The following is an 18,587-nucleotide window of genomic DNA, read 5'->3' as shown; positions in this document are numbered from 1 at the left end:
CGTATGATTGATCCACTAGGTGCTTGCATCTTACGATGGATTTTTTTTTACTAAGTTACTAATTCAGTTGACGATCTCTACGAGCCTGGAATGACGATAGCAGGGCTGACGTCATGTTTATGTGTTCGAAATGCGTCCAATCATTACTTATACATAAATGTTCTATTTGTTATTTATTATATATTATGAACACTATTATATATTATGAACACAATTGGTCCATCGTTTAACAAACACTAAACTAAACTAAACTAATACAGTATATGTTGTTTTTATTTAAATTTTAATATTTCTATGAATTCCAACATATTGTTGTTGATAGTTCATCAATCGGAAAACAAATACACGTTGTGCTAAAAATTGTTAGTCGATTGAAAACAATTCACACCTGGAAACAACTCGTTTTCTTACAACTGCATGGTAACGCAAGCAAGCAAGCACAATGTTTCTCGGAAAATTAGCCTCTTTTGAGTGCACTACATTGCATTAATAGTGTTGGACAAGCGGTACACAGTGTAATGCGGCACCTGCATAATAAGAGGAAAACGATGTCATCGTCGACGTGCAGAACACAGCTCAATTTTTACATTTTGTCGTACTAGAGTTTATATTACGGAAACAGTTAACAATATCTAAGGCAAATAAGGACAATCATTTTAAGTGACCAAATAAATAAGGAAAACATCCTTGTGATGTTATAAACTTTAGATTCCTACCTCTGTTTTAGATAATTTAGTAACAAACTCACAGAAATTCTGTCCATACTGATATTGCCACTGTGTGCATCTATTTATGCGGCGTGAAGCGTAGCGCTCATTCTGCTGTAGTGCGGATTTCCAGGATGTCTGCAAGATGTTTGCACACGTCGCTGTTAGGATTTAAACATAAATTTACAGAGAAAAGTGCACTATATAAACGGTGCCACTGTTGCAGGAAGTTCATTCTGGTCGACAAGCTGAGGACGGTTAACTAAACAGGCAACAGCTAGTGGGAAAAGATAAAAGGTAAGTTAAGGTAAGGTATTGTATTGTGTTTCTTTCCAAAGCTTAGTAAATTCATTAATTTTGAAGGTAATAAAGCGGGTTTGCAACCGCTTGGATTGCAGCTCTGATGATGAAATTTCCACACAACACATTCGTGAATGTTGGAGTACTGCTGGTGCTGTTGATTGCTGTCGGAAGCTTACAACCAGTAAGCGCAAAGCGGTACTGTGGTGATCAGCTGCCGAAGATACTTGCCATGCTGTGTGTGGAATATTTTTCATTAGAAGATCTCCGAAAGAACACAGGTAACAGAAATGAAAAAAGTGTGCTTTTTATGCGCCTAAAGTTATACCTTTTGCATTACATCATCATATTATTATGTCTGCGTAAGAGTGAACGAAGCAATTGCTTTCTTTTGTAGTTGAATTTTATAGCCCTGTGACTTCAAACCAGTTCCCAGGTTCGCAGTTAGACTGGGACTTTAGTGAGAATGGGTTTAAAAGGAACTTTAATGTGCCATCACGCTACAATCACTTGGAACCGGTGGAGGATGAGTTTGAACCATCGATGTGGTTCAGGCAGAAACCCTACCATCGGTTCATGGTACCTCACCTGAAGACACGGTTCCGAAGAGATGTCGCGGACGAATGCTGCCGGGAGGATTGCAGTATGGCTCAGCTGCTGTCCTATTGTAAGGTGGTGGCACCAGGAGTGGTGCCCACTTAGTACATTATAGTACGATATCTTATTTGTTGAAACGATAAAAACAAAACTTAAAGGGATAAATGAGCAGCCAAGAGACTTGTGAGCAAACAGTAGCGTTAAAGATTCTGAGTTTTATAATCGAATCGAATTCGAAGCGAATGGAATAATTAGTTACCATTATGATAGTATGCTAGCGCATGGAAGTTTTATGACGGAAAGCACCGTGTGAATATGTAATAAACTTTAAATAAAATTTATCATTCTGCAAATGATGGTTTGTGGTAGTTTTTAATACTTTTCTTCTTACCTACACTTATCGAATAGCCAAAAAGTAGCTTAATTATGTTTTTTAATTCATTAAATTGTTAAAGGAAATTGTTAAATATTATTATGTTTAATTTCGCTTGCTTTTTAATAAAATTGGGATTAAAACAAGCAAATAAATAGCATAACAGTTATTTTAGGTGGATACTAGGACCAGAACCCAACGGTCTATTCGATAGATGCGTCAGCTCATGCAAGACCGGATATAATTGATTCTCATCCGGTCCGGCTACAACTAGTGGTAGTGAAAGCTATAATTACGAATTTATTATCACAAATCATCATTATCAGACCCTTATGCAGAATTATTTAACCGTTAAGTAAAAAGAAAATGTAATAAAAATAGACCAGAATTTTCATTCAAAATCCAAATTTGAATACAATCTTCGAAATTTCGTGTGAGAAACCATAGATATTATGATTACACATTCTATGGCCTGAGAAATCAGTTCACCTCAAAGAACTTGTCCCGACGGACGAAACTAGAACTATGTAGGACCTATTTATAGTAACGGTACTCACATACGCCTCTGAGAGGGGGACACTGTCCAAATCTGAAGGAAGATGCTCAGAAGGATTCTTGGCCCCGTATGTGCCGAAGGACAATGGAGGAGCCGCTAGAATGATGAGCTATACGAGATGTACGGCGACCTCACCGTCGTGCAACGTATTAAGCTCGCCAGGCTCCAGTGGGGAGGTCATGTTGTACGGATGGACAGATGAGGTGTGGTATGACCAAATGAAGGTGGCAAGACGGCGTTAAGGTCGGGATAACGGAATGGCAGACGAAGGTGCAAGACAGTGAGCGGTTTCGAACACTCCTGAGTCAGACCAAGACTGTAAAGCAGTTGTAGTGCTGGATAATATTCATTTTTATTTCTCGTGACCGCATCCAAAAACTTCAAAGTGACTTAACTTCAACGCCAAACGAACGAAAAAGCTATACCACATGACAGCTCTAATGAATATCGATCGTTATTTTATTTATTAGAGTATTTATTAGAAATTAAATCAGTAAGTTGATTAGAACCATGCATTTTTGCAATACTACCTTAGCAATGCATCACAATTGCGCCAGATATATCTGTTTGTTCTCGGTTTTTTGCAAACGAGAATAGTTCATTATTTATTGCTATTGTTATTTTCGTATAAAGCTAGTAACTTGAAATGAAAATATTCGCTAATTGTTCGAAAATGTTCAATCCTGCTAATTCCTGTAGTCACATTGATATGGCAAGTAATGGGAAGCCTTTTACTAGGAAAATAAATCATTAAATAATTAAAAAGATGCACTTTACTACATTTGTAATGAAGATGGTTGTATGACCATTAGGAATTGGGATCAAAATATTTAAATTCAACAAATCGTCTTCCCACTTGGCGGGGGGGGGGGGGGGGGGAACATATGTCCCCTTCCTTCACTGATTAATCATTGGTGTAGGCAGCACCGCAACGTTGTTTCAGTTGCAGGGACGCACCTTGTCCAGTTCGCACCAGTTCGACTGGGCGGAATCGAGGTTTACATGCCATCGAGATGCACAAAACTAAAGACAAACAACACAAGCACAACAGCAAAACATAACATAAAATGACACAAATGTCTCACGCCGCCGCTGCTGCTGCTGGGGGCCAAAGGAAGAAAAACAGTGGCAAATAAAGAACAACAGACGCCGGTCCCGCGGACACAGATAGCGACACAGGGCTGGGAAATGCAACTCAATCAACAGAAATGTGCACGATTGAAGGTCAGCTGATGGCTGGGATGAGTGAGCGGTCCATTTCATAACACGTAACCGTCGTAAGTCATAACAGAAACAGTGCGCGGGATGCATTGCACTGCTCTTCCTCTGTTCCTCTCTGCCCCATGCTGCTCTCTTTCTTGGTGGTGATTGTTTTTGATGGATGGCTGGATGCGCCCAGACCCGGTCACGCAATAGAAATGTGATCAACGGGCGGGAAAGGGTGCGAGGAAGAGAGATGCGGGACCACGGTATCAGTGTACTCGATCGATTTGGCCCATGCCGGTGGTAGCGGTAAACCTGGAACCCTTCCCGGCCAACGGTCAATTAACGGCGGCGACAGTGTGTCGCGCGATGTGTGTTGTGAAGACCGAAACGGTCACGTTTGAAACCACGATCAAGTCGATTTTCGGACAGTAGTGTACAGCAGCCACAGATAGACGAATGTGTTGTTGTTGTTGTGTGTTTTTTTGTTTTTACTGTCATTCATTGATGTCTGAAGTTGAGTTTCTTTAAATCTACTACTTCGTACGCGGCTACTAACTCTATCGATACACAGAGGAGAGCCTACACAGGCAAATACGATCACATTCGTTCAGAGGACATAGGGACACACGGTGCGGGGTGGTCGGGTGGGCCGAATGTGGCGATTGTACGAAGAAAGGTTCTGCAGCACGGCTCGGTCAATTGAAAGTGGGATTTAAAGTAAAGCAGCTCTTCCCTATCGAAACCATACTGACTGCGATCGAGCCCTTTTTGTTAAGATCAATCGATGTATTTTTCATTCTTTACAATTTCTGTTAATAATTGTTTTTTTTCTTGATCGCTTTTCTAAACGAAACTAATCGTCGCCACTTTACCAACGTCTTTTTTCGCCTTTCTTAATGGTAAATACATACACACACACGCCTAAAATGGTGCAGTGCGTACAAACCCTTCAGACCCGATGGCTTCACACTCTAAGAACTTTTTCTCTGTTTGTTTGTGTTGTTCAATTGCTATCATCTACGGTTAAATTCCCTTCCCCAGTGCCGTGTGCCGAGGGGAAGGGAAAGAACCGAAAGGTAAAATCTCACCATCATTACCATCGCCACCCCACTAAACGTGTACTAAAAATACATACATACTATCAAAAATCGAATGGTAGCGGTACGGAACACGGTGAGCACTTCGTACTAGTTACTTGTTGACTGTTCTGCTTTAGCTATTACGGTCTAAAGGGAAAGAAAAAAAAACCATAAAGGACACACGGACACGCTCGCTGATGCCACCACCCGTAGTTCCGTCTCACGTTCCATCCGTACCACAGAAGCGCTATATTACCGTAACTCTGTCTGTATACATATGTTTGTTTGTTTGTTTGTGTGTGTGTTTAGGGAAGGTAGACTCTTTTGAAATGCTTTTAATTCCTCGCAACAGAACGATAGAAGCCGTATTGATGATGGTATATATTGAAAAGTGAATAAAAAAATGGGTAAAAAGCAAGGAAACGCATTCTCAAACCACTAACGCAAAGGTACATGGATATAGAGTGTTGATATAATTATAGTAAATCTCGGAGCCACGAGACGCTTGAGATGCCCAAACGGTCTCCAGTTATTTCTCGACACAGACACACACGCACGCAAGCAATTAAAAAAAAAAAACAATCGTATAGGGGCGTAATGTAGCGCACAAAACGTGTTGCAGCTAATTGTAATATCCTATAAAAATTGTAATAATAATAATAGCAATTGATCTACACATCGCCTCACGCCGGACGAGACTTCTTGGGAAAAGCGGGGGGAGGGCGAGTAAAATAGCAAATTAAACAAAAAAAGATATAGAAGAGAGTAAACTGGATTGAATAATACGCAAGCAATTGGTAAACAAGTTGCTAAACACACCGGTCTACCGGTTACATATCTCCTTCCCTTGATTCTCTCTCGCTCTTTCTATCTCTCTGCGCCTGATTCGTAACATCCGCCTTTTGGGTGCTTTCACTGCTTTCCCCCCTCCTAACCGCATCTCATCCTCATCCCAATCGGGTTTTCCGCTTCAATCACAGTAGGCACGCAGCTCGACGTAGGAGCAGCTCTTCTTGCAGCACTCATCGTAGATACCGCCGGAACTGCGCCGACTGCGCCGATGAACGCCGGCACCGGGATAAGGGAAGCCGGGCGGCAGTGTGTCGGGCAGGGTGGCCACCTCCACCTTTACTCGCTGGTTTGCCTGATCGTGTACATAATCTGCAAGTACGGAGCAAGCAGAAAGAAGAGCCGCGTTGTTGCGGTTGGTTAAGGATCGACCAATAGGGAAGCGTTGGCCACGTGCCGGTGGCGCTTTTACGTACCTGTGCGATAGTGTGTCAGCATCGGATATCGTCCCTGGCAGAGGAAGGCTAGCGTTTCGGTCAGCCGGCGGCCACAGTAGCGCGAGCGTGTTAGCTGGCTGATCAGGGCATCGCTGTTGGGCGTAGAGGTAGCGTGGCTTTCGTTCAGCATCAGCAGCACGACGACCACTGCCACGATCAGGATGGAGCTCATGCCGACAGCGCTGGATCGCATCTGGAAGAATGGGAAAAATGGGAAGCGTGCACATTAGTATTTATGTGGTTCAGGGTGAGATCGTTTACTGTAATAAATAAGCCATCAACAACAGCTACTGGACGGACACACTGCTGGCAGCAATCAAAGGTTAGCGATCAGCTCTTGATAAGCTTTTTTCACAAAGGGGGGAGATCAAGAAACAAAAAAAACCCTTCATTGCTAAGGTTTATTGACATTTTCCGCCTACTAGGCCCATGTTGTCATGATTAGGACATGTTTTGAGCATCGGATTCTTCTTCTTTGATTAACATCCCGCTTGACGGTGTTGTGTGTTGAAATCAACTGCCCGCGTAAGGTCAAGTCGAAATGCGCTAGTGCGCAATCTGTGACACACACTCACACACACACACACACACACACACACACACACACACACACAAAAGGAGTGTAATTAGTAGCACCGTGTTTAATGGCTGTAAACATCACACTTTACCGGAATTGTGCGCGGTGAATCAGTGAGCCCGCAAACAGCGTACCGTTTGTTGCGATTGTGTGTGATCATCCTACCGAGCCGACTGGCCAGAGATCGCACCTTGGACTTAGATTAACAGGCGGTAAACAACAGTGCCGTCGTCGCATGCCGCCACCGGTTCACAGTTTCCGGTTGTTTGTGCCGCGTGGTTTTGCAACATGCTCCTGTTCCTTGACCACTTGCAGGGAGCCGACGGGAAGGTGTTGTAAAATTAGCGCTCCCACACCGCGCTTGTCGGTTCGCGGTTATCAGTTGCCCTCCACTGATCCACTGGACTGGGCGGCAACAAGAAAAAGGGAATGTGTAAAATTGGAACGGAATTCCATTGGTTTTCTGGATTAACAGCAGCATGAGCTCGGCTAGTGTGTGCGCCTTCGCTGATCAGCCCCAGCCACATGAACACACCGCTTGTTTGTGAGCCCATCACTGACGGCGGAAGATTGACAGCACGAGGGCAGTGCAAGAATTCTCGCTCGTTTGATCGCGGGCGCGATAGAGATGGACGCATTTCAACAACCTTCCAGGGGGAAATTTTCAAAAAATATTTCCAATGCTGCGTCCCTTGCGAGGTAAGATTAAACTATTTTTCAAACAATCGATAGCAGGCGACGGTCCAACCAAGGCGCACGCGTACGACCGCGTGTCAGTACGGGCGGATGATGGGAGACAACCAAGTACGATTAATTGGGGTTCATTGAAAGAAATAATCGTCCTACTCGGTTGAAGGCCACGATGCGCCCCCCAGTCGAGCCCGAGTCCTTGGATTTGGGAGTGAATCCCACGATCCGTGACTGTCATCGGGACTGGACCACCGGTCTCTGGACTCTGGTTTTATTATTACTTTCGATCCATTAGGGTGTCAGGGGCAGCAGCGGGAGGGGTACAGATACAGCAATAAACCAATCAGCGATACTCCATCAACAGCGTAGTGTATCGTTTAGCGAACCAGCGAGTGCCCATGTGTACCGGTTCCGAACGAAGAAGCGATTGCGGAAGATGAGTTTACGCGCGAGGTACCGAGGAAGATTCGTGCAAAACGCCGACCCGGCGCGCACTAACACAACGCAGAGAATGGTAATCAATTTATTGAACCGAGGGAGCACTGAACTCACCAAGTGGCCAAATCCACTCAAAGCGCTTAGGGTACTTAGAACATTTTTATTCGTTCGGCTAAAGAAACGTCCTCACGGCTCCCTTTTTTGGGAGTCCCAAGCCCACCCTGAAGTACCGATTCAGGCTCCCCACGGTTGGACAATTGGTCTAATAAAATAAAAGAAATAATGATAGTTATGAAAATTCGCGAAATATCCGGATTATACGTACTGGGTGACCTCGCACCGCATTATTCAGTCCAAATGGGACACACGCATGCGATCCATCCAAGAAATAGAGAGACAGATAGGAGGAGGAGAGAGAGCGGGCACAAAAAAAGACAATTTCGAAAGCGGGACCTTTTTGGCCAGGGTGTGAAACCACGCACAGGACAACCCCCGTTATGACATCGCAGCGGGGCGATCTTTCCGACCCGCCAGCCGGCCAGCCGTCCCGTCATGTGCCATCTCCCCTGCGTCAATGAACAAAAATGAATAAATTGAATTCAACCGGCGGTGTGCGCTTTTTTCTTCTCGATCTATCGTGCCAGCTGGGGCCAACGGGGTTTGTCCTGTGCCGTGCGCTAATAGGATTGCCCCCCCCCTCCTCCTCTCGTTACCCATCGCCTGCTTGCTCATCGGGCTCAATTGAGTGCGCGGAGATCGTTCGACGGGGTTTCTCTTCCTGAAAGCACCGGCACCGGTTACCACTGGCGACCATATCTCGTGCGGTCGTGTGATTCGTGTTTGTTTCTCCGGCTCGATCGGGGCTACAATGTGTGTGACACTCTACGGCTACTCAGAGTTGAGATCGAGTCTATACTGACCTCACGTTTTTCGACGGGGGATGGTGGAGAAGCGTTTGATTGATGGAATCGCACACTCTTTTGCAAATGGTGCAGGGTATGTACGTGCGTGCGTGAGTGCGTGTGTTTGTGTGTGCGAGGGGTCACGGTCCCACTCGGCTACCGTTGCCATCACTTAGGTGCGATCCGTTCGGTCGCGTGTGGACAAGAGTTCATATGTACTGGGTCGGTTTTGGCGTACGATCGCCCGACCCCTACGGAGCGATCCAGCGCTACAACACTTACCACCACCGCCGACGTAAGTGTGCATGTGGCACGGGCACGGCGGCTAGTAAATTGGCCAGTGCCAATAGTGGGCGTCCGGGTTGGACGTTGGACGATGCTCGAAATAGATACGGGAGTCTGGCCGCGATAAGACCCTCCGGATACTCGGCTCGGTCTAAATTCAGATGAATGTCGTCCCAATGAGTTAATGCGGATCCGTCTTCTCGTGCATGCCGATGGAAGGGTGCTGCTATCGGAGCAGCAGTTTGTGCCTGTTACGAGGAGGACCCATGCACCCCCAAAGGCACTCTTGTTGTGGTGCATGCATGTGGTTTATGGGTGTGTGCGTGTGCAATGCGGCACACGCGCGCAAATGAAAACAAATGATTTTATTTCAACAACAATCCGCGCCTTGGGTTTTCCACCAACGCAAAGGGTGGGGCTAGAACTAGAACAACCTAAGTCTGGTGTGTCTAGCGCGCATGGCCTGGTTGATACATCCCGGCATGATTTGTGGACACTTTAGTTGTCCGACAGATTGAGGCAGAATTTAATTTTCGTGTTAACGTAACGAAACGGCACCCATTGTGTGTGTGTGTGTATGTGAGGGTCGCTACGAATGCAGCCACAGGGGAAAGGAGGAATCAGTATGTTGATTGCCCTTTTCGTCGCACCCCGGGTCGAGTGGTGCCCGGATTAAAGAGATGCAATTTTCAATTTTGAAGGCGCTTCACAGCATGTACTTTGAACCCTTCGGGGCAGAAGATTTTTACAAGAGTTTCTCCGTTTGGTGGACTCATCTTGTCGGGCAGGGCATCGAGAAATAGCAATCCTTTTATCTGGGTTTTTGATTAGAAAAGTAACAATATCGTTTTGAACCGTAAAATCCCAATTCAACATTGTCTATCATGTGTCGAATGTAGACCCAAATAAGCATTGAGTGATAATTTTAAGTAACGCAAGAAACGCACACAGCTGGTTGAAATAAATTAATTCGTTTTTGATCATTGACGCTAGATGGATAACATAGCTGTATTAGTTTATGGTGTTGAGTTTGCAGCTGTATTCACAGGCTTTTCAAGCAGATGTAACACACTAGTTTGGAGAAAAAAAAAACAGCGCTAGAACCCAGTTTAAACGATTGTTAAACTCAAAATTACGCTCAGTAAATGGGTTCTGATTAAAAGGCACAGTTGAATGAGGTAAAAAGCGAAACAATCAAATGCCAGACTGTTTTAAATATCGGTCCAATCAAAACCACTAACTAAACTAGCTGAACTAAGTATCTTCAACGTTGCGCACATATTTATCTTTTCTATTATGGAAGTTCGCTTTCAGTTCATTTTTGCTTTAAACGCATGTTGGTTTATCTTCAAATGATGTTCCAGGTACACATTTCCTAGCGCTTAAATTATTCCAATAGGTGAACATCTTGCCGTAAAAAGAAGGATAAATCATAAAATAATGCATTAAATCGCTACAGAAAAAAGGAATAGAACATAGCAATACTAAGAATATACTGTGGATGCGCCATCTAGTGTGAAAGTGATCAACACAATTAAAAGTATGAGAATGATCGTACCATATCAGTTTAATGTTAAATTTTGTGCATTAAATGTTCTTCGATACTTTCCCAACGTTCTCTAGTAGTTAAACAATCCTTCTTTAACATAAGAGTGCTTGCACCTTGTTGATCATTTCCCTCCAGCATTTATCGATCGTTCTTGTCAAACACATGGGCAATGAGTTGAGCTATTATTTTAAAATTTGCCTTACCTTGAGTCTCACCGGACAGATATAATACAGCAACCGATTATGACCGGTGTGAGCCAGACTGAGACACTGATCAGTGCCAGGAATGGTCAATCGGGACGGGGGGAGGGAGGGATTGTTTTGGTTGTTTGTGAACTGTACGCAAACGATCCAGCCGGTTGAGGGCGAAGGATGGGGTTTTGCACATTCCGACACGTAATGTGGTGTGCGGTAATTGCGGCAGGGAACAAGCAGCGCGATTGCAGAAGGTAATAAAAGAAATCGAAGACCCCAAGACGCTTTCCAAGGCGAGGCTGTCTGGCGCAAAGGAAGCAAGGCAAACGCGACAGCGCAAGAAACGAATGTCGAAGGTAAGTCACCGCTGTCACTACCATTATTATCATCATTATCATCATCATCATCAGCATCATCATCGGCGTCTTTCATGCTCGCCATCGCCATATTTATGCTGCCCTGTCGTGAGAATACGCTCCACCCCACACTGAAGCGTGCCGCAGTCTCGCGAGGGGAGTGTGAGAAAGCCCTTTGCGAGAGCGAGAGTGCGCGAGCGAGTGTGGCAAGTGTCTTGTAGGACGATCGCGGCAATCACACTGCGAGCGCGTGCAACATTTCGTCCCAATCGGGACGCGTTCGAATGCATCGGCTTGTTGGAGCACTTGACCGCTTGTTTACAACTTTGCCGTACTAACCGCCCGCTCGCTCTCCTCGTTACTACCGCTCCTTGCCCAGACCGTGTTGGCACTTGTGTGCTTCCGTGTATGCGACTCCCTTTCCCGCCAGTGCTCTTTTGCTGGGCTGTTGTTCGCTTTCGGTTTTGTACGGCACGGAGGTTTGAGGTCACGAGCTGCTGCTCATCAAATGTGCATTTGTGGTGCAGTTTTGGGGACACGGAATGCTCTCGAAAGCACGTCGTCGGACAGGAGGGTGGGAAGGAAGGGAAAGGGTTAGTTAGTTTGGACCGTCCGTTTTGGATTCCGAGACGGTAGAAACAATAATAAAAAAAACCTGCTACCGCGTCGGCCTAAGCGCTAACGAAACATTGTTGCAGCGATAAATGCAGCTCTTAACTGAGGGCAATGATCGATTTAATCGTCGTCTTCTCAATCATCTTCGACGACAACTTTCTTCCCTTTCTTTGCTTGCGGCTGGTTTTCCCCCCTTTATGTTTTTTTCTTCTTCTACCCAACCACACGAGTGATTGATTGTTGTAGCCAGAAACGTCCTCCTGCCCATGGACGCCATCCTTTAATGAAGGCTATAAACCACCAGCCTTCCAATTACACCTTCGAACGAGGGATCTATCCAGCAATACGTCACCATTCTGTGCCTTAATTGGAAATTAAAAAGAGATAAATATTCATCTAGCTAAGGATCCCCGTTCGCTTACACATGGTCATGCTCGCCGAGCGCACATGCGTGTGTTTACATGATTTCCACTGCCAACTGTCCAATGTTTCAAAACCCTGTCCCCGGTGAAACCGATCGCTGCTGCTGCTGCTTCATCATCATCATCGTCATCATCCACTCGGGCGTCGGTTTCCCTGCATGACCTACATAAGATGGGTGAACCCGTGTGCTCCCGAGCCCTTCACCACATGGTGACGAGAGGTTTGTTTTGCTTTATTTTTTGTTTTTGTCCGGATATTCTGCTACACAACTAGCCACCAGCACCACCACTACCACCACCACCATCACCACTACCATGCACCATGTTTGCCTTGCCGTCTTCTGGCCCGTGTACGAGTAAGATCATTTGATTTTCTCTCTCTCTCTCTCTCTCTCTCTCTCTCTCTCTCTCTCTCCTTGTGTTTCCATCGTCCCTTGGGATTGTACGGCTTTGCCCTTATCGCGCCTCATCGTTTTCGCCCAGAACAGATGGTTGGGAAAAGCCTGATATGCTGGTGCGGCTTGGCCATCGAGTGTGTATGCATGTGTGCGTGTGCAGTGCATACGAAACAAATGGGAACGAAGCGAACAACAAAAACAACCCAAACAAATGCCCGAACCCCCTGCGGCACGGCTATTACCGTGACGGGTTCGAATGGAAAAGACCCAGCGGGTCACGTCCAGCACACCCGTCACATCGATCGACCCCCGTCCACCGAGCGAAACCGATCAGTAGCGGCAGCAGCAGCAGCAGCCGGAACCCCCGGCGACCAGCTGTTTCTGTCATCCCATGTGTCAGCCCTTTTCCTGCGTCTGGCTATTTTTAGAACCTGCTTTCATCCCGTGCTGTCCCGGGACATGGAAGAACCTTTTGGCTGCTGCTGCTGCTGCGGCATGATGCTGATAAAGCCGCCCGGAGGTAGACCGTGGCCTCGTTGAACCCGTAAAACCGGGAGGGGGGGGAGGAAGCAGATAGCAGTACCCTCCTGCACTGTGTCCGTGTGTTTGTGTATGTACTTGTCTTTTGTTCGTAAACATACACACACGTACGGGGATGGGTGGAAAGCGAGAATAAATCATAAACACGACCCCTAAGGCAGCATTTAACTAGGTTCGCTCGAAAATGTCCCACCCGGGGACCATCAACGATCATTGCTCGGGTGAGTGTGTTACTTCATCGCTGATCAGTCGCCATGTTTGTTAGGGTTTTTGTTGTCGATTGGTAGGTTGTGTGATTAGTGTGCAGTGTGATCGTGGCTTAGCTTTAACTATAGACATGACGAGGGCAGGACCATGATTGTTTTAATCAGGCGAAGGCATTGTTCTGTGAGTAGCAGTAAATTTAGTTACAAAGGAATGGTGGGTCGAAATATCTCCTAGTTTTGCTTGTAGTTCCATTTTAGGATTAAATATTTAATTTAATTTGTTTATAGCCATCAGACACATAAAAAATCAATTGAAAATTGAAAAAAAACAAGACAAACAATTTGCAAAGGAAGTTTGTTTTGTTACACTAAATGGACTTGTCAACAAGATTCATCTTCAAAACAATAACAATGGTCAGCGTAAATAAACTTTAAGAATTTCTTGTTGCACTTCTTGTTACTCAACACAACAATTGTTCTCGATTTAAGCATATATAAGCCACTAATCTGCCTGTTTATCTGTAAATGAACTTAACGAGCTAAGTTTTATCCCAAAAGTATGGGTTATGGCCGTGTCATACACTTAAGGGTAACTACACTTGAAAGTAGTACAACGTGAGCGAACCAACACTAACACAAACACAAACGCAATTTTTCATAATTTAATATTAAAATGTAAGACAAAATAAACACACATTTTAATTGCTTACCTTTATGCAGCGAATTGCTCAGCAGTGGCTCGAACACAACGCGGAATCGAAATCTGTGCGACGATACGTTCGATCGTTGTTGGTTCGTCGCGGTTTGCCGCTTTTCGAGCAGTTTTTGTTGAAAATGAACACAAAATCAATCCAGCTGCCCGCAGTACACATTCAAAACTGGGCTGTATGGCGTAGGACCGGGTGTGGCGGTTCCTGTCGACCCGTCACTAATGATACAGTTTCTTGTTCGCACTTAGAACGGCTCGTACTGGCAAAACGGATACATTTGACGGTAAGGGGCGCACCTATTGGACGAGGCCTAGTTGCAGATGTTCTTGGGCACACTTGCACTGCGTTTTCTTGGTAAACGAAACTAACTACCTATCCACTACTTAAGGCACCTATTCACCGACGTGATACTAATGAGCACTGGAGGTGTACTGGTTCTCGTTTCTGATTACAGCTTGTTGTTTGTTTCAATTCAATTCAACAGCGACAGGCACGGCTTTCGGAGCAAAGGTACATGTGTGGCATACGATTGTTACGATTTGAGTTGACTGGATCGAATCGATTTTGCTTTTGTGTGGGTTTGTGTGTGTGTGCACGCTTCTGTTTCAGGATGTACAATTTTCTTGCCGAGTGAATCCAAAAAGGGTCACAAGCCAAGTTGTCAACAGCCTGCCTTGGTTAGCAACGTGAGTGACGGATGCTGGGTAGTGAACGGCGATCTTGCGGGGCGATCTTGGAACGGAACGACGGCGACGAAGGTGACGGTATTAGCGAAAGGAAGCTGTGGTCACCGGACGTCGTTTCTCGTTTGCTGCGAGTATGGTTGTTTTTTGTTTGCTGTGTTTGCACCCTTTTTCGTAATTCCCTTTGCAGACGGGTCAAAGGTCACTCACTTGCACAAAACTAATGCGTTCGGGCACACGATGCACGTACGGACGGGTTGGACGCACATACGGGGAATGCAACAAATGCACACTTATACACACATAAACACCAAGACGCGCACGTTTCGACTCCAAAGCTCGTGTTCCCCCGGTAGATGGGATGGGATTTGGTCGCTCGCTGCCTGCTATCTCGTCGACATCACAATTGCAATTCGGACACTCCGGGCTCGGGCTATCGCTTTAAATCCCACCTCGCTCTGCATCCTACGGATCCGGTCGATTTTGCCCGTCTATCTCTCTTCCGCTCTCCGTATTGTGTTGTTGTTTTCTCACTTTTTTCTTGTCGCTTTCTCACTGGCTCTCGGAGTATCTGTGTGAGCCGAAGCTGCTCTCTCACTGGCCGGTCCAGTACACGCGCTTCCAGCATCCGAAACCGATGCAAAGCGCTCGAGCTGCCGGCATAAACGTTCATCGTTCGTTCTCATGTGTGATCAATTGATCTTTTGCTCGGAAGATTTCGCTCTCATCTCAGTTGTGTTTGGCTCAGATGCTTTTGGCATTGATTTGCAGGGGATTGAAGTTGGTGGAATCATATTAAACAGAAAGACTGATTACATAGAGACTGATATTCATACATTTCACATTAATGTCATTACTAAAATTTCAAATTGAATTCAAGTCCAGAGCTATAAGAAAATCTAAATAAAAGTTAAGTCAAGTTGCATCAATCAAAGTAATAGATAGTAAATACAGGAAAATTATCACAATAGGGACATATTTCAATTAGGAAAATATAGGGGAGGGGAGGGAGTTTCAGCAATTCTGTCGCTGGATTTGCTGGATTTGCCTCCCTTCGGTATTCGGATCCCATCGTCTACAACAGTGCTCTCCAACCTTTTAAGCATCGCGGACCTTTGGCTTTGAAAATATATTTGCAGCGGCCCACATCCATTGAGAGCACACATTTTGTAAAATAAGTTCAAAGTTTTCGATAAAACGTATGTTAAAATCTTAACCTAGATATAGCTGTTGAAAATTGTATGTTAATTGTGGGAAAAAAGCACAATATGTATAGTACTAAGCAAATCTTTTTCAAAAATGAATTCTATCGCGGGCCACATCTGTTAACGTCACGGACCACAGGTTGGAGACCACTGGTCTATAAGACCCTACGAAGGACTATCTCTTCTCATTATAATATGTATGAAATTTATAATATATAATGGATAATATATGGCTATAATGGATCTAAAATAAAATAAATATCTTATAACGTATATGAATAATGAGGCCTAAAAAACCGGCTGTCCAGTTTGCTTACTGTAGAACTCGGCACTCGATTTATTTTTGCCCATAAATAAACAAAAAAGAACATAGAATACTTAAATAGAAATAGAATACAGAAAAAGAAACAGATAATTTAAGTACAATTAACAACCACAGCTTCTACAGTTTTGACTTATAAAACTAAAATAATATTTAGTTTCGAAATCAATCCCAATCAATCATTGGAATCTCAGCTAAATTTAACAAGTTAAAGATCAAAATTAGAGCGTATGTATGCATGATTGTACTGTATGATATTTTACTCTTGCTATAGCTTTCATTTTCTACCGTGCTTTCATAAGTGTTGAATATCATTGCCGAATATCCTTTTTTATTTGAAATGATATTGTCTTCGCAGAATCAAATTTTTGTTTTTTTTGACAAGCTCTTTCAATTTGTTTTGTTTTTCTGACACTACATTGTTTAGTTCAATTAGTTTAACAATAAAGTAAACAGATTTACTGAACATCATTCATGTGTACTTGTATATTCATGTGTATATACTATATATGGAGCTGGGATAAAATGTTCTGTGCTGAATTTCCGACCGAAATCGATCTTCAAATCATTAATTTGTGATCCTTCACAAACCCCGAATCTAGTTTGTCTCAATCAGTATGTCATCTAGCTACAGCGTAGTGCTAAGAATTGCCAAAAGTGCTGAAAATAGACAAAACTTGAATGATTATAGACTTCTCGTCGATAATTGATCTCCTTCGGTGGAGCATTAGCACTGGATGATCACAGGTAAGGTTGTGTGATTTTGGCAGGACTGCGCAACGCGGGTGGATTAATTGTAGGGTTGGGATATGGCGATCAAAATCATATCGCATAAGCATTGACGTCAAAGGTGTGACGAACTGACGTCATAAAGCTTTCACTAAAGTTTATTCTCCGGCAGGACAGCGTTTGGGCGTGTTCGATACTTAGAGCCAGTTCGATTAGCTTAAAAAGGGGGCAGGATAAAGAGCACTTTATAACAACGCATTTTGGGCGTGTGAAGTCGATTTACTATCGGGTTAAATGTTCGCTCAATACCACTGCGATTAATAAGTGCCTCTGTAACACTGGGCTGTTCGAAAACAAAACAGCAAAAATAAAGATCGTTTTGCATTCTGCTGTTATGCGGCGCCAGTGCGATCCCATTTCTGGCCACGATCGCACAACAGCCACCCACAATACATCCCCTTCGAAGAAAACGGACAGTTCGCAATACTACTGGCGCCCGCAACTGCCAATAATCTATTACAACCGACCGATGTGGGGTGGTAATCGCAAATAACTTGACGTTTCCTCGTAGCACTGATACGCCCGCTTCGGCTGGCTACCAAAGAAAGATGCCCTCGGCCCGCGTATGGCCCCCGTGGATAATCAGAACGGTGGCAAACTGTGGCCAATGTTATGATCGTTGCCACGGATGTAGGTTAACTAGAATAGGGTTAACCCCCTCGTTGTGGACCATTTCGCTACTACTCAGCTGATGAGCGCATAGAATACCGATAGACCGCTGTTTCCTTTTTCTTTTTCGATGAATGAAATTGCAAAGTCTATTGCGCGAAAGTATTTCGCAAGAATCGCTTACAGTTAGATCATGTGCCTCTTATTACATCATGATTTTTTCAGCATGATATTGTAATCTATGAATTCATTCTTATGATCTGTTATCATCATAGGGTTGTTGGTTTTGTCGAAAAGAGCTTATGTTCAAGAATTATTCATCCAAAAAAACAACTGAAGCTGAACATTTAAGAAAATTATCGAAACCAAAAATTGTGCAAATACTATTTAATGCATTTTTAAGCTTCTCAAGCTGGAATATGATTTTTCTTATAGTTCAAAATCAGTTCTTAAAGAAAATATGCTTACGGTTATGGATTCCGATCAACAATTCGTTGTATAATTTAGCTGTTTTCCACATTAAGACACCACTTAATACAATAAAAGAGGCATTCAAAATGGCATGCAGTGCTCATTTGAAGACCCAAAATACTCCTATTAACCCTCGAATACTCACTTTTAAAACATCCCTTAAATGTGAATGTTTAAACCGTCGACGTGTTTTACAGATACAAAAACAAACAAACAAACAAACAAAGGTTTAAGAAGGATTGATACAGGAAAATTTATGAATTTGTATAAATTTGATTTGATTTGAATTTGATTTACGATTTCATTGTGTATTCATTCATTTTGACAATTCATTTTGACTAGTACCACTTTATGAACATGTCTGTTTATTGTACATTTAAACGCAATAGGGTAAAAAACACCATAATTTGTTCAAATGATACCAAAACAATAGAACTGAATCGGAATGCTTCGACCACAGTCATTTATAGACGTATCAACTTTCACCTCTCATGACGAACATTAGAGAGGCGTTTCATTCCA

The 18,587-nt window shown here is 43.9% G+C and overlaps 2 protein-coding genes across 4 annotated transcripts; one reads left to right on the top strand and one right to left on the bottom strand.

The window, feature by feature from the left end:
• Positions 1-870: 870 nt before the first annotated feature.
• Positions 871-1,957, top strand: LOC1275327 (uncharacterized). Of its 3 annotated transcripts, none has more exons than XM_061654382.1 (3): positions 871-1,004; positions 1,071-1,288; positions 1,405-1,957. In XM_061654382.1, exons 2-3 carry the CDS (start codon positions 1,111-1,113, stop codon positions 1,707-1,709), a joined length of 483 nt encoding a protein of 160 aa, XP_061510366.1. In that variant the 5' UTR covers positions 871-1,004; positions 1,071-1,110; the 3' UTR covers positions 1,710-1,957. The 3 variants fall into 3 exon arrangements, with proteins under 3 accessions (XP_061510366.1, XP_314565.3, XP_061510367.1); XM_314565.4 differs by having other exon boundaries at positions 902-1,004; positions 1,080-1,288; XM_061654383.1 differs by having other exon boundaries at positions 912-1,014; positions 1,080-1,288.
• Positions 1,958-4,200: 2,243 nt separating this feature from the next.
• LOC1275326 (bombyxin F-1) lies at positions 4,201-15,310 on the bottom strand. The gene is made up of 3 exons (XM_314564.4): positions 13,987-15,310; positions 6,084-6,297; positions 4,201-5,979 (listed from the first exon to the last, which is right to left on the bottom strand). Exons 2-3 carry the CDS (start codon positions 6,295-6,297, stop codon positions 5,789-5,791), a joined length of 405 nt encoding a protein of 134 aa, XP_314564.3. The 5' UTR covers positions 13,987-15,310; the 3' UTR covers positions 4,201-5,788.
• Positions 15,311-18,587: the final 3,277 nt, after the last annotated feature.

This window comes from Anopheles gambiae, chromosome 3, assembly GCF_943734735.2.
Source record: "Anopheles gambiae chromosome 3, idAnoGambNW_F1_1, whole genome shotgun sequence".
NCBI classification, from domain to species: domain Eukaryota; kingdom Metazoa; phylum Arthropoda; class Insecta; order Diptera; family Culicidae; genus Anopheles; species Anopheles gambiae.
This window is presented reverse-complemented; position numbering and strand designations above follow the sequence as displayed.

What these genes read in the sequence shown, in the direction of transcription:
- LOC1275327 (XM_061654382.1), top strand. Translation starts at nt 1,111, where the DNA reads ATGATGAAATTTCCACACAACACATTCGTGAATGTTGGAGTACTGCTG. An exon ending in AGATCTCCGAAAGAACACAG is followed by an intron (nt 1,289 to 1,404) that starts GTAACAGAAATG and finishes TTTCTTTTGTAG; the next exon opens with TTGAATTTTATAGCCCTGTG.
- LOC1275326 (XM_314564.4), bottom strand. Translation starts at nt 6,297, where the DNA reads ATGCGATCCAGCGCTGTCGGCATGAGCTCCATCCTGATCGTGGCAGTG. An exon ending in GCTGACACACTATCGCACAG is followed by an intron (nt 5,980 to 6,083) that starts GTACGTAAAAGC and finishes CCGTACTTGCAG; the next exon opens with ATTATGTACACGATCAGGCA.